The sequence below is a fragment of the Balaenoptera acutorostrata genome, chromosome 10 (assembly GCF_949987535.1).
Source record: "Balaenoptera acutorostrata chromosome 10, mBalAcu1.1, whole genome shotgun sequence".
Taxonomy (NCBI): domain Eukaryota; kingdom Metazoa; phylum Chordata; class Mammalia; order Artiodactyla; family Balaenopteridae; genus Balaenoptera; species Balaenoptera acutorostrata.
Genome location: NC_080073.1, coordinates 75,827,783 through 75,842,464, shown reverse-complemented (window position 1 = coordinate 75,842,464; position 14,682 = coordinate 75,827,783). Strand labels below are relative to the sequence as shown.

General features: G+C 56.6%; 2 protein-coding genes across 3 annotated transcripts; both read left to right on the top strand.

Moving 5' to 3' along the window:
* The first annotated feature begins 1,975 nt into the window (after nt 1-1,975).
* On the top strand, nt 1,976-9,382 carry NFKBIE (NFKB inhibitor epsilon). Of its 2 annotated transcripts, none has more exons than XM_007193810.3 (6): nt 1,976-2,580; nt 4,907-5,009; nt 5,705-5,927; nt 7,207-7,295; nt 7,390-7,629; nt 8,318-9,382. In XM_007193810.3, exons 1-6 carry the CDS (start codon nt 2,213-2,215, stop codon nt 8,381-8,383), a joined length of 1,089 nt encoding a protein of 362 aa, XP_007193872.1. In that variant the 5' UTR covers nt 1,976-2,212; the 3' UTR covers nt 8,384-9,382. The 2 variants fall into 2 exon arrangements, with proteins under 2 accessions (XP_007193872.1, XP_007193873.1); XM_007193811.3 differs by having other exon boundaries at nt 2,025-2,580; nt 7,390-7,566.
* A 607-nt stretch (nt 9,383-9,989) lies between these two features.
* SLC35B2 (solute carrier family 35 member B2) lies at nt 9,990-13,422 on the top strand. Its single transcript, XM_057554629.1, has 4 exons — nt 9,990-10,154; nt 10,637-10,830; nt 10,990-11,144; nt 11,859-13,422. The coding sequence occupies exons 1-4, from the start codon at nt 10,144-10,146 to the stop codon at nt 12,795-12,797; spliced, it is 1,299 nt and encodes a 432-aa protein (XP_057410612.1). The 5' UTR covers nt 9,990-10,143; the 3' UTR covers nt 12,798-13,422.
* Nucleotides 13,423-14,682: the final 1,260 nt, after the last annotated feature.

Genomic DNA, 14,682 nt, shown 5'->3' with positions numbered 1-14,682 from the left:
TGGGGATGGAGAGCAGTGGGTCATCTCCTCCCTTCTGCCCTTCCCCCTCTCTTCTCCATCCACTCACCCCCTCCCCAAACAGAGACTAGGTACTTCTCCCAGCCCTCTTCCCTTCCCATCTCCAGTTCAAATGGAACCTCCCCTTCCTCTCACCCCACTGGGTAGTTGGCCCCGTGCTGTGCCTCTCTAGCACCCTGTTTTCACTCCTATCTTAGCCCAATCACTCTGTGTTGTAACTTTGAGGGGGCTTTTTGAAGGCTGGAACCATGGGACAATTTTTTTGTGGAGGAGGGTGGTTGTTGGTTATTACTGTTACTGTGATACTCGGTTTTGCTCCCAGCAGAGAGAACAATGTCAGGCATTTAGGAGAATCTCCATACATGTTTTTCAAATGAATGAATAAAATGAGGTTTCATGGGGATGGTGGTAGGGAAGCTGCTTAGTAGGTGCCTGTGCACACCCCAGCTTCCTTCCCCCAATACCAGAGATGGAAAAGGGAGATGTTTTCTTGAGGATGACCTTCTAAGCGCATTGCTGGAACTTGGGGTAGGGGATAAATCATGGGGCAATGATTTGGGGCTCACCACATGAGTGGGGTTTGCCTGCAGCCTCCTTAGCCCCAGGGAAAGTAGGGATGGGGAAGGAGGAAAGATGTGCTGGGGCTGGGGCTGCCGAGGGATCCTCAGCAGAGTGATGCCCAGCATATCTCGGGCCTCCCCATCCTGGTCCCACCATGAGGAACTAAACTTCCCTAACCAGATGTCACCACCCGAGGCCACTGTTTCATCCCTGTGAGGAATGACCCCTCTGCTTTTTTAGACAACAGTCTTCCTGAGAAAAACCACTTTCAAAAAGCACATCCTGGGGCTTCCCTGGTGGCGCAGTGGTTGAGAATCTGCCTGCCAATGCAGGGGACACGGGTTCGAGCCCTGGTCGGGGAAGATCCCACATGCCCCGACGCAACTAAGCCCGTGCGCCACACATACTGAGCCTGTGCTCGAGAGCCCAGCGCTCCACAAGAGAAGCCACCGCAATGAGAGGCCTGCACACCGCACCGCAACGAAGAGTAACCCCTGCTCGCTGCAACTAAAAAGAAAGGCTGCATGCAACAACCAAGACACAACGCAGCCAAAAATAAATAAGTAATTAAAAAAAAAAAAAAAAAAACACATCCTCATGTCCAAATCTATGTGATCTGGGAAGTTGACACAGGAGACTCTCTATCCAGGACCCAAAGGGAGAAGTTCTCCTTTAAAGACATGGGTGTCCCCTTTGTCTCCTGGAAAAGCAAGAGAAATTGAGAGCAACGCTCAGCAGACAGGTAGCAACGCTTCCCCTTCCCACCTCCCACGTGCCCTCCCCAGAAGATGCCCAGCTTGTGCAGACGATTAATAAAGATTCCTTTAAAAACAAACTAATGGGGACTTCCCTGGTGGTCCAGTGGGTAAGACTATGTGCTCCTAATACAGGGGGCCCAGTTCGATCCCTGCTCGGGGAACTAGATCCCGCATGCATGTCTCAACTAAGAAGCCCACATAGAGTCGGCATGCCCCAACTAGGAGTCCGCATGTTGCAACTAAGAGTCTGCATGCTGCAACTAAAGACCCCGAGTGCCACAACGAAGATCCCGCGCACCGCAACTAAGACCCGGTGCAGCCTAAATAAATAAATAATTAATTTAAAAAAAAAGATCCTAGGAAGCATTAAAAAAAAAATGAATGAATGGGAAAAATGAATGAAGAAACAGGAAGTGAAGGAAAGAAAGAATGCACGGAATTAATAAATGGAATGAAGAAGGAAGGGGGAAAGAATGAATGGATGGTTGGATGAATGAATGGGTGAGTTAACGCACCAGTGAGTCAGGACCGGGGAACCCCTGACTCGGAGCCAACGCAGAGGGCGGGGTAAGGGGGATTCCGAAGGGCTGGGCCTCGGTCCGGAAGCGCGGCGCCTGCCGGGGGCGGGGCCCGAGGGCGGGGCGAGCGAGCGCATCAGACTGGGCTACCCAGCTGCCCGGAGTAGCGGATGCCGAGGACCCCGCCAGCGTTCCGAGCCTCTCTACGCTTCTCGCCGACCCCTCGGGCCCCCGAAGCCGGGGAAGGAGGCCACTCTGGGCCCAGCACCCGCTCTTCAAGGCGGACCTGCAACCCGGAAAGGCGGCGCGGAGTCGGATCCTGCTCGGACCGGGCCCCGGCGGGCCGGCGCCGCGGGGATGTCGGAGGCGCGGAAGGGGCCGGACGAGACGGATGAGAGCCAGTATGACTCGGGCATCGAGTCTCTGCGCTCTCTGCGCTCCCTGCCCGAGCCCACTCCGGCCCCAGCCTCTGGGCCCTCAGACGGAGGGGGCCCCCAGCCCTGGACTCATCCTCCAGGAACCGCCAAGGAGCCAGAGGAGAAGGAAGACACAGACGGGGAGCGGGCTGACTCTACCTATGGCTCCTCATCGCTCACTGAGCCCCTGTCCTTGTTGGGGGACCCCAAGACCGAGGACCCAGCCCCAGACTCGCCGCTTCCCGCCGCGGGGGCGCTGAGCCCTCAGCAGCTGGAAGCACTCACTTACATCTCCGAGGACGGAGACACGTGAGTATGGGGGCTAGGCTAAGACAGGATCCCTTCCTCCCTCCCAATGCTAACTCGGGGCCTCCCCCAGGAGCCGCAACCCCCTACGTGAGAATCCCTCAAGGCACCAGCTCTGGAAGGGGCCGTCCCCACTCTCTCTTTCAAACTTAACTCTCAACCCACTTTTGAGCTGTAGCCAGGACCAGTCCAGAGGACCTGGCATCATCTGCCTGCCCCACCTTTTGGCAGGGCCCTTACCAGGCACCTGGAAACCCAGCTAGCATCTTGGAAATCTACCAGTAACCCATCCCTAGGAAGAGAAAATTCCCCTGACCAGCCCAGTTTTGTTTTGTTTTGTTTTTTCCTTGCTGGGGGACAGGGCATCCTTGTTTGCTCAATATCTGGGATTCCCGGCCTCTGACCTCAGAATGCCCTGTCTCAAGGAACAAGAGGGGCCAGTTACAGGCTGCCAGTGGGCCCAGGAAGCTGGGGTTGGGGGTGCTGCCAGGGTGCATTGCTGAGACTGGCCCTAAGGAGGAGGAGGTGAGCCAGGCTGGGGCACTCTTGCCCCAGCAGACAGACAGGCTACTGGCTGCCCCAGCTAACTTCCTCCTCTGCTGAGAAAGGGGAAGTGAGGGCTAGAGTCAGCCTTACCGACACTCTCCACCTCCTGAGCCCCACAAGTCCCCCTCACTGTCCTATGTGACCCCTTCACTTCATCCTTCCTCCCCAGGCCCAGGTGGAGCTTGGTGGAGACTGGGCTGGGGGGCAGTTGAAGTAAGAGACAGTTATGTGTCAGGGACTGGCCAGTTGAGGATTTGCCCCTCGGGAAGAAGAAAACACCAACAGGAGAGGGGGTGGCTGGGATTTGTGGGGTGAGAAAGAGTGGAGGGGGGCTGGGGTCCCAGATCTGGGATGCTGGAATGAACGGGGCTGAGGAGGCAGGAGATATCTGTCTTGACCTGCTTTTTTGGAGATGCAAGGGTCCTGGGTGGCCTTTGACAAAGATAGTCTCTGGACCCAGTGGGTGACCCTAGGCCTTTTTGTACTCTGTGCCCAGATCACCAGCCCTCAGGCTCACAACCAACAAGAGGCTCCTGTGCAGAATACCTATGGCTGACCTTTGACCCAGGGAGTGGCGGCTTCTGAGCCTGCCCTCCTTTGTTAAACTCCCAGCCTCTGCCTTGACCATCTCTAGGTAGAGACAGATGTGGTGTCTAGACCCAAGAGGGGTTGGGGGGAGAGGTGTCAAGACTCCCCTGGGGGTTCCCTGAGAGGAGGGGGCACCTTCTTCCCTCCGGAGGTGTCTGGGCTGTGGGACATATGGAAATGGGAAGAGGAAGTGGGAGGAGGGGAGACTGAGGGAGAGAGGGAGGTGGCTGCAGGAATGTGACCAGAGAGCAGGCCCTGGCCGAGGGGATTTCCAGCACGGTTCCTCCCTCCCTCCGTCACTCTCTCCTGGGCCTCGCCTGCCACCAAAGCCAGCGCCCCTCCCGCCCGAGCAGCCCCCTCCCCGGCCCAGACGGGCCTTTCAGCCAAGCTACCCGCCTGTCGAATGCCCCGAGGCAGCTGTCCCTGGCCTAGACCCTCCAGCTCTGGCTTTCATTTTCCCCACCTGATGTGGGGAAACCCCAGGGCTGGAACTTCCCCTCCTAGCCACCCCCTGCCCCCCAGGTTACGGCTCTTTATCTCCCACCAAGCACACATTTTCTGCACTGCCAGACCTCCCCTCGGAGGCGCGCAGGCAGCGGGGGCCCTAGGTCAGGCCCCTCCCACGCCCTGCTGTCTGAAGAGTGGCCCTCTGGCCGCCCCGTGGAGGGCAGCAAGACAGGGTGCTGCCCTGCTTCCTGCTCCTCTTCCAAGGGCTTCTGTCTCCTCTCTCTCGGAATGTGTTTCTGAGGGGGGAGGGGAGTGATCCCACCCCTGCCCTCTCTGTCCTCCCCGCTGAGGCGGGCAGAGATGGGGAGCCCAGCCCTGGAAACCACCTCTGCACTACCCCAGCAGCTTTCAGTTTGGCTTTGAGCCTGCAGCTGCCTGGCAGGGCCCTGGGGCCAGAGGGGAGCGGGGTGTGGGCAGGCTGGACAGGAAGGACCTTGTCCCGTCAGCACCCTGCCCGCACTCTCGCTCAGCCAAGGCCCTCCTGAAGGCCAGAGATGGGAACCTGGAGCTCCCACCCCCAGGATCCTGGCTTCCCGCACCAACCCTCACTTCCTGGCCCAAACTCTCACTTCCCGCACCTACCGTACGGGTGGCAGCTTAGACGTTCATGTGTTCCTTCTAACCCCAGGACCCCAGCCCACTCTCTCTGGCCTGGGCCCTGACCCCAAACCTTGCCTCTTCCTCCCAGGCTGATCCACCTGGCGGTGATTCACGAGGCCCCGGCTGTGCTGCTCTATTGCCTGGCTTTGCTGCCTCAGGAGGTCCTGGACATTCAGAACAACCTTTACCAGGTGGGTGGAGAGAGTGGGCTGAGCCCAGATACCTATGTCTGTCCCAGCAGCCATCCCCAGCAGCAGCACAGCATTCTCAGGCTGCTCCCTCAGGAAATCATATGCCAGACACTGGGCTAGAAGCTGAGGATGCAGAGAGGAGTAAGAAACAGCCTCTGCCCACAAGGTGCTCAAGCCTGGGCTAGGGGACTCGTGTCAATACCTAATTACACAGCATGGTGACAAGAGTTGTGGTGGAGATGCATGCCAGCTGCTGTGGGAACCAATGTCTGTGGGAAGCAGCCAGGGAAGGCTTAATACGGGAGGTGACTCTGCACGGAGCATTCAAGGAGGAGTTTGCCAGGTGGAGACTGCCTGGTGCCTCTGTCTCCTCCCCCCAACCTCTCCCCATCACCTAAGGTAACAGCGGTCTCCCCACAAGGTGAGATGCTAGACCCTGCCCCCAACTCCATCCTTTCTCCAGGGGCTTAGGCGACCTAAAAGGAGAGCAGGGGGCCACTTCCCTCACCTTGCCTCCAGAATTGGGGTCCCGAGAACTTGGTGGGGGATAACAGAAGGAAGACCAGGACCATAGCCTTTATAAGCAGTCCTCAAAGAAGGTGCTGGCCTCTGGCAATTTCTGTGCCCACGCTAGCATGTTCCTGGAAGTGGGAGCACGCTGCAGTGGCCCTGTGACCCCCTCTTTGTGCCTGCAGACAGCACTCCATCTGGCCGTACATCTGGACCAGCCAGGTGCAGTTCGGGCCCTGGTGCTGAAGGGGGCCAGCCGGGTGCTACAGGACCGACACGGTGACACGGCCCTGCATGTGGCCTGCCAGCGCCAGCACCTGGCCTGCGCCCGCTGCCTGCTGGAAGGGCAGCCAGAGCCAGGCAGAGGACCGCCTCACTCCCTGGACCTCCAGCTGCAAAACTGGCAAGGTGCGGGCAGCCTCAGGGCCCATGAGATGAGGAGGGGACAGGAGACAGGGACCCCACTCTTAGGGAAGGGAGGGTCACAGCTTTTCCATTGATGATGCATCTCCAGTTCTAAGCACAGAGGTACTCAGAATACCTTTGCTTAAAGAAAGAATGAATGGACAAATGAATGAATGAATGGGTTCTATTTAGAATTTATTGAGAACTTACTGTATGCTAAGCAGAGAGCTAAACTTTTCCCTCAAGATATTCAGTTTAATAGAGATTAGATGAACTCATTAATTCATTCAACAAAAAATATACTGAGGGCTTTCTATGTGCCAGACACTGTTGTAGGAGCCAGGCTTGCATCTGTGAGCAAAACAGAGAATGTGTGAGGCAAACAATAAACATAGGAAGTGAGTCCTCTAGGAGGTTAACGGGCAGTCACTGCTGTGGAGACAGCAGAGCCGAGTGAGAGGACTGGAGTGTGTGTGGGGGGAGGTGATGTGATTTTTAAACAGGGTGGTCAGGGAAACCCTCGTGGAGCCCAGACATTTGAGCAGAGATTTGAAAGAGGTGAGGGGAATTTGAAGCTAGTTCTCTAAGCAGAGAGGGGCAGAGAGGGGCCCAGGCCAGAAAGGAGCTAGCAACAAGGCTAGGGGAGCTCATGGGAGGAGGTGGCCCCTGGGGAGGGGCTGGGGGCCTGAGGATCCAGAGAGCTCTGAAGAAGGTGGCTTTTGGATGGGGCCTGAAGGCAGGTAGAGTTTTAGAAAAAGAGTGAGTGTGTGTGTGTGTGTGTGTGTGCGCGCAAGGGGGAGGGGGTGTGTGTTGGGAGAGGGGAGTGTGTGTTGGGGGAGGGGTGTGTGTTGGGGGAGTGTGTATGTGTGTACGGGGGAGGGTGTGTGTGCATGGGGGAGGGTGTGTGTGTTGGGAGAGGGGAGTGTGTGTTGGGGGAGGGTGTGTGTGTTGGGGGAGGGTGTGTGTGTTGGGGGAGGGTGTGTGTGTGCATGGGGGAGGGTGTGTGTGCATGGGGGAGGGTGTGTGTGGGGGGGGTGTCACTCAGCAACCTGACCCCTGAAGCGTGAAAGTTTCAATAACATGACTCTGAAAAGGTGGAAACTTTGAGTTCCTTTCCCCCCAGACTTTTGAGGGGGTTTTTGGGTTTGTGTTTTAACAGTCCTGTGATCAGAGGCACTGAGTGGGCAGGGGGTCCCTTGGGACTGAGGGGTAAGGGAGGCCCCTGAAAAAAGGGAGAGAGAGCAAGCTGGTGGATGCAGCCCCCATCCTCACCCCATCCCAGGTCTGGCCTGTCTCCACATTGCCACCCTGCAGAGGAACTGGCCACTCATGGAACTGCTGCTGCAGAACGGAGCTGACATCAACGCACAGGTGAGGCAGCCAATCAAGGTGCTGCCCAGCCCAGGGCCCAGGCCCGGGATGCTTTCTCTTGAGGGCCTTGGCTGACACCCTTCTTTCCCCCCAGGAGGGCACGAGCGGGAAGACAGCGCTGCATCTGGCCGTGGAGACCCACGAGCGGGGTCTGGTGCAGTTCCTCCTCCAGGCTGGGGCCCGGGTGGACGCCCGCATGCTCAACGGGTGCACACCCCTGCACCTTGCCGCCGGCCGGGGTCTCAGCAGCATCTCGTCCACCCTGTGCGAGGCAGGTGCCGACTCCCTGCTGAGAAACGTGGAGGACGAGACTCCCCAGGACCTGGCCGAGGATGTAAGAGGCGGACACTCAGCTCTGCTGTCCAGGACCTCCCTCGTGGAGACAGGCGCTTTAATAGCTGAAAGGGCCAAGGAGTTAGGAGCCCAGGGTGTAAACCACGACTCTGCCGCTCACCAGCTGTGGGACCTTGGGCAAGCCTCTGCCCCTCTCGCAGCCTGTGTTCTTAACTGGTCAGGACCAGGGGCCCAAACTTGGACTCCTACAGGAGCCGTGCAGCTAAAGCGCATCAGAGAAGCAGGCTGGGTGTAAGAGAGCCAGGTGATGGGGCCTGCGGGAGACCAGACAGTCTTTTGTCTGAAGGTCACTCTACTCAGCTTCAGCAGATACTTGCAGAGGAGGAATGTGGGCCCAGTAGTCCCAGGTCTTGGAATTTTTTAAGAGAGTTGAAACCTAGATTTTCTGTAGACTCTTTCCCATTTTTAAACGTTTGATGTAAAAAAATATTCAAAATGTTTTGTGAGTACCCTTTCCCAACACCCTCCTCCCAAAACAAAAACAAAAACAGGCCCTAGAAGCCCTGGGGGACCACTGTTTTGGGGGTTAGTAGGAAGATTTGTTCCCTGACGTCCTTCAACGACACTTGGTGGGGAGGAAAGGGCCCGATAGGTCTCCCAGCCCCCTTCCCCCACCGCTGCCTTTGTCCACGGGCCCTGATCTTGCTTCTCTCCATCCTCTTCCTCAGCCCTTTGCCCTTTTGCCCTTTGATGACCTGAAGATCTCCGGGAAGCCACTGCTGTGTGCTGACTGAAGCCGGGACAGACTCTAGGGCCCCGGACGCTCCACCTCTTCCCATCTGAAAGCTGGGGCCACAGCTGCTACAGTCTGGGCCCAGGCCGTGTGCCCTGGGGACCGCTGAGGCCAGAGCCTGGGGCCAGCACAGTCCCGAGCTGAGAGGAGGGACCGCAAATACGAGAGCCAGTCTGGAAGGAAGAGCTTCCAGGTGGATGGAAGGACCCCCAAAGCCCCAGGCAGCCTGGGCGAAGCCTGTTTACCTCTGTTGAAGATGGCGGGGCTCTTGTCTCTACCCACGTGGGGTCAGCCTGAAGCTGCCAGCCGGTAGGCAACATGGACTCTCCTGAGTGAGGAGAGACACTGAACTGTGAGTGAGCAGGGCCCTGAAGGGTTCCATCTCACTGCTGAGGAGGACTTTGAAACACTGTTGTTTAAGGACTTCACACAGAAGGCCCTGAACTGAGCCTTTTGGGGATGGGGAAGTTTCAATAACATGACACTAAAACAGCAGAGACTTTTAAACACCCCCCCACCCCACTCCCGCCCCGAGTTGTTTTGTGCGTGTGCCTGTTTGTGTGCATTGGAGATTTTGAGACAGGCCTGCCCTCTGACCTTGTGGTGGAGGCAGAGAGAAGGAAATTGTCACTTGAGCAGGGTAGGGCCTTGTAGGGAGGGGAGGGAGGCTAATGGTCCTCAGGCCTCTCTGTCCAGCACAGACCCTTGCCCTTTCTGTGGAAATGCAGATGGATGGAGGAAGAGAAAGAGGAGTGAGAAGATGCAAGTGGGAGGCCTCACCACGGCCCTGGAGGAGCCTGGAGAGAAGGGCTAGCCTGTGGAGGGTGACACGAGGGAGCGTGGCTTTGTATGTTGTTTTCTCTCATTCCACATATGTTTGAGGCACCTATTAGGTCAGGCCTATGCTGGGATAGAATATGTGGGAATAAAACAGTTTCTGGCCACTTGGAGACTTAGTCTAGTGAGGCAGCCATTAAAATCATAAACATCCAAATAAATATGTAATTGCATGTCGCGATGGAAGGAAAAGAATCGTGGGAGGGAGAGCAGTGGAGTGGGTGTAGGGCCATACTTTGGGTGGTCAGGGGAGGCCTGAGTAGGGGCTAGGGGGAGAGCTTTCAGGGGAAGGCTTTTGGTGAATTAGAAGAACTGAGAGCAGGCCAGGGGGGCTCTGCAGGTGGGTGGGTGAGTGGGCGAGGTAGACGGGGGCCAGGTCACTCAGAACCTCCGAAGGTCATGAGGATGCGGGGACAGAACTGTTGGTCCAGCCCCCGAAGGAAGGAGACATCTTCCTGCCAGAAAACGGGGAAATGGTAACATAAGGGGATGTGCCTGGGATGCAGAACTTCAGTGTCCCCGTCCCTAGGATGGCAGTGGTCACCACCACCTCCGGGCCGGTGGTGAGGGCTAAGGGCGATGACGAAGCGGGGGCGGCACCAGGCTGGAGCTCCCGCTCCCCCCCACCTCGGCCCCACCCCACCCCACCCCACCCGCCCACAGAGGCAGCCAGCCTCCTGCGCGCTGAGCCGCGTCTCCCGCCGGGCCGCGAGGGGGCGCTGTGGCCCGGCGGCGGCCCGGGGCGCTGCGTGGTCGCGGCCGGGGGCGGAGGGGCGGCCGCGGGGAGGGAGGCGGGAAGAGTGCGGCACTTCCGCTAGCCGGCCCCTCGGCTGCTGCTCCTGGAGGCGACAGCGGGAGTGGTGGGAGCGCGCGGCCCGGGGACCCGCATTCCCCGGCCCCGCTCCGCCCCACGCGGCCGGGACCATGGAGGCCAGGTGGGGGACTAGGGGGAACGGTGAGCCCACGTGACCGAGCCCCGCGCCACGTGACCGCCGCTCCTCAGCGCGAGGGGACGGGTGGGGTCCCATCTGCCCGGCTGGAGGCCAGCCTGGCGCTGCCCGGAGCCGGCGGTGGGGGGGGGCGCTGTAGCGTTGTGCTCCTTGGGGGCTCCGGGAGTGTCGGGCGGAGAAGTCGGGGAACCCTGGCGCTCCGGGAGCCCCGAGGGCGGGGTCAGGGAGCGCTGGAGGGAACAGAGAGAACCTATGTGGTCGGAGGGGCGGGTCCGCTCTCGGGGATGGAGGGAGCCCTGCCTGGCCCGCGCCGGCCACCCCAGGAGAGAGAGAGGCTCTTTGTCCGCGCTGGGCTGCAGCTGAGGGGGGCGGGGAGGAACTCCGGGCCCTTCTCCAGTGTCGTCCCCTCCGGAGGGCCCAGAGGGTGAGGAGCTGGACCCTGATCCTTCTGCCCGCGGTCCCCGCAGGTGGTGGGCAGTGGTGCTGCTGGCTGCGCTCCCCTCCCTCGGGGCAGGTGGAGAGAACCCCGAAGGCCCTCTGGAGTCATGGACCCACCTATGGTTCTTTCGCTTTTTGGTGAACGCGGCTGGCTATGCGAGCTTTATGGTACCTGGTTACCTGCTGGTGCAGTACTTCAGGCGGAAGAACTACCTGGAGACAGGTGTGTGGGGAAAGGGTGGGGAAGTTTGCTCAGTCTGTATTACGAGTGTTGGCCAGCAGTGCAAAGGGGAGGTGGCGGCCAGCAGGGCGGGCTGGCAGCTGTGGGGGAGATGAGGTGCTACGGAGAAGTTTGGGGTTTCACCTTGTGTGCTTACTACAGGCAGGGGTCTCTGCTTCCCCCTGGTGAAAACTTGTGTATTTGGCAACGAGCCCAAGGCCCCGGATGAGGTTCCTCTGGCTCCCCGGGCAGAGCCGGCAGAGACCAGTCCCACTTGGCAAGCCCTGAAGCTGCTCTTCTGTGCTGCGGGGCTGCAGGTAAGTAGGCAGGCTCTGCGGCTCTTCCTGGGTCGGTCCCCGCGGACAGGGGCTCTGTGGAACCAGAGCTTTCACCCCACCGGTCCCAACAGTTTGCTGGTGGTTGTGTTGTGTGTCTTCCTCCTCCCAGAGGCACACCATCTTCTTGGGGGTGGTTGGAGGAAACGCTGTCTTTCCTGTCCTCCTGTCTCTACCCTCTGTGATTTCTCTCATCCCCTTGTAATGATGTCTCATATACCGTAAACCCACTGTTAAAAGTTTCAGCCTTACCCACTACTGCGTGTGAGAGGGGTGCTGAGATGCTGACCTCATGGCATTTTGGAGTGGGCACTTGTGGTTCCACCTAGTATACCATGTTGAACTAACAGGTGTGCAGTCTTCTTTAAGAACTCTTCCTCCCACAGTTGGTTGAAAATAGAGAAGAAAATACTTGGGATGGAGTCGGCGCTAACATACCCTACTGTGGGGACAAACAGGGTCTGGTCAGTCCTAAAGCATTTGTTGTTGTGTTTCACACACACTTGATTGCCTGCAAGGTGAATCCAGATTTGGGAGAGAAGAAGAGGAAAGTAACTGCTAGTTACTGCAGATATTTATGCTGTCCCTCCTCATCATTTTCGGTATCATCCTGAGGAAGGAGGAGGTTGTTGCGCTCTCTGGCCTGCCTTTTGCTTCTCTTGCTTATCTCCTCTCCCTCCTCCCTTCCCCATCCAGGTGTCTTATCTGACATGGGGAGTGCTGCAGGAAAGAGTAATGACCCGCAGCTACGGGGCCACGGCCACATTGCCAGGTGAGCGCTTCTCGGACTCACAGTTCCTGGTGCTAATGAACCGCGTCCTGGCACTGATGGTGGCTGGCTTCTACTGCATCTTATGCAAGCAGCCCCGGCATGGGGCACCCATGTACCGGTACTCCTTTGCCAGCCTGTCGAATGTGCTCAGCAGCTGGTGCCAATATGAAGCTCTCAAGTTCGTCAGCTTCCCCACCCAGGTGCTGGCCAAGGCCTCCAAGGTGATCCCTGTTATGCTGATGGGAAAATTGGTGTCTCGGCGCAGCTATGAGCACTGGGAATATCTGACCGCCGGCCTCATCTCCATCGGGGTCAGCATGTTTCTGCTGTCCAGCGGACCAGAGCCCCACAGCTCCCCGGCCACCACACTCTCAGGCCTCATCCTGTTGGCAGGTTACATTGCCTTTGACAGCTTCACCTCCAACTGGCAGGATGCCCTGTTTGCCTATAAGATGTCATCGGTGCAGATGATGTTTGGGGTCAACTTCTTCTCCTGCCTCTTCACGGTGGGCTCCCTGCTAGAGCAGGGGGCTCTCCTGGAGGGCATCCGCTTCATGGGGCGACACAGTGAGTTTGCTGCCCACACGCTGCTGCTGTCCATCTGCTCTGCATGTGGCCAGCTCTTCATCTTCTACACCATTGGGCAGTTTGGGGCTGCCATCTTCACCATCATCATGACCCTCCGCCAGGCTTTTGCCATCCTCCTCTCCTGCCTTCTCTACGGCCACACTGTCACTGTGGTGGGGGGCCTGGGGGTGGCTGTGGTCTTTGCTGCCCTCCTGCTCCGAGTCTACGCCCGGGGCCGTCTAAAGCAGCGGGGAAAGAAGGTCGTGCCAGTCGAGTCATCTGTGCAGAAGGTTTGAGAGGCCTGAGCGATGAAGTGAATAGGACCCTCTCACTGTACCAGTTTTCCTGTCCTACTGTAACTTCTCGGAGGCGGCAGGCTCCAGGGCAAAATGCAGGTTTCTCAGTATCACAGACCAGCTCTGCAGCTGGGGGTAGGGAGCCCAGGAGGCAGCCTTCCCCTTTGCCTTACGTCCCCCATCCTCTAGTGGGCAGGATTCTTCCCAGGGTGGAAATGACAGTGGGAAGGGGCAGGGGGCAGTGTTGAGAAGGCAGAGGCACCTTCCAGAGCCCCTCCCTCCTCCAATTCCCTGAAGTCTTGCCCTGTAGGCTCTGCCACCGCCTCACCTGTGCTTGTCCCCTACCTTGAATACCCACCCTTTCAGACTCCGAGAGACCTGCATTTCTTACTCTGGTGAGAGAAGCACAAGTGTTGTAGGCTCCAAATGCTGCTTTCCCAGGAGAGTAAGTGAAAGACGGTGCCGTGCTGCGGGAGGGTGTTGGGAGTCCCGCCCAGCACCACCACCCGCTCTGCTCCTGGATCCCTAGGCTCTGCTCCATGAGCCAGTTGCAGGTTTTGGTACTTTGGAAATGTAACTTTTGCTCTTATAATTTTATTTTATTAAATTAAATTGCTGCAGTGGGCTCGGTCCTGTGTTTTGGTTGACTGAAGTACAGACTTTCAACTTCAGATGGGTTATGTCCGATAAACCCATCAGAAGTTGAAAATGTGTTTAATACACCTGACATAGCTTACCCTACCTAAAACTTCCATCAGCTCAAAACATCCTACAGTTGCTGTTTTACAGGTGTCAAATATCTCATTTAACTTGTTTAATACTGAAAATGAAAAGACAGTGGTGGTTACGTGTACCACTTGTTTGTGGCCAGGTGGCTGGGAACTGCAGCTCAGTGCCCAGCAACACCAGTGAAGGTACCTCATACTGTCAGCCCAGGAAAAGATCAAAACTCAAAAGTAGTTCCTACTGCCTGTGTGTGCTTTTGTATCAGCACAGTAAAGTCAAAAAATTTTGAGTAGAAGACCCTCTGTATGTGCTTTAGGAAAGGGACTTTTTAAAGTGTTATATGGTAGTTCAAACATACCATTTATACCTTCAGTGTTTTTCTTTTAATCATTTTTCAAAATTGAAGTATAGTTGATTAACAGTGTTAATTTCTGCTGTACAGCAAAGTGATTGTTACCTATTTAAGTACTGTTTTCCATTATGGTTTATCATAAGATACTGAATATAATTATGTGCTATACAGTAGGACCTTGTTGTTCATCCATTCTTGTTCGTATAAAAGCTTCCACCTGCTAACCCCAACCCCAACCTCCCATTCCATCCCTCCCCCATCCCCCATGGCAACCACCCGTCTGTTCTGTCCATTTGTTTGACTCAGAGTTTCGTGTCATATTTTACATTCCACATGTGATATCATATAGTATTTTTTCTTTCTCTTTTACTTAGCATGGTAATCTCTAATTGCATCCATGTCACTGCAAACGGCATTTCATTCTTTTTTATGGCTGAGTAGTATTCCCTTGTATATATGTACCACATCTTCTTTATCATCTGTCAACAGACGTTTGTTTCCATGTCTTGGCTATTGTGAGTTAGTGCTGCTGCAGACATAGGGGTGCATCTGTTTGAATTAGTTTTGTCTGGATATATGCCCAGGAGTGGATTACTGGATATGGTAATTCTATTCTGAAGTTTTCTGAGGAACCTCCATACTGTTTTCCATGGTGGCTGCACCAGCCTACATTCCCACCAACAGTGTAGGAGGGTTCCCTTTTCCCCACACCCTTTCCAGCTTCTGTTATTTGCAGACTTTTTTGTTTGGTTTTTTTTTTGACCACACAGCACGCAAGGATCTTAGTTCCTGAACCTGCGCCCACTG

Coding starts and splice junctions, on each gene's coding strand:
- NFKBIE (XM_007193810.3), top strand. CDS start 2,213: ATGTCGGAGGCGCGGAAGGGGCCGGACGAGACGGATGAGAGCCAGTAT. Junction 7,296..7,389: donor GAGCTGACATCAACGCACAG/GTGAGGCAGCCA, acceptor CTTTCCCCCCAG/GAGGGCACGAGCGGGAAGAC. Junction 7,630..8,317: donor CCCAGGACCTGGCCGAGGAT/GTAAGAGGCGGA, acceptor CCTCTTCCTCAG/CCCTTTGCCCTTTTGCCCTT.
- SLC35B2 (XM_057554629.1), top strand. Junction 10,831..10,989: donor GAAGAACTACCTGGAGACAG/GTGTGTGGGGAA, acceptor TGCTTACTACAG/GCAGGGGTCTCTGCTTCCCC. Junction 11,145..11,858: donor TCTGTGCTGCGGGGCTGCAG/GTAAGTAGGCAG, acceptor TTCCCCATCCAG/GTGTCTTATCTGACATGGGG.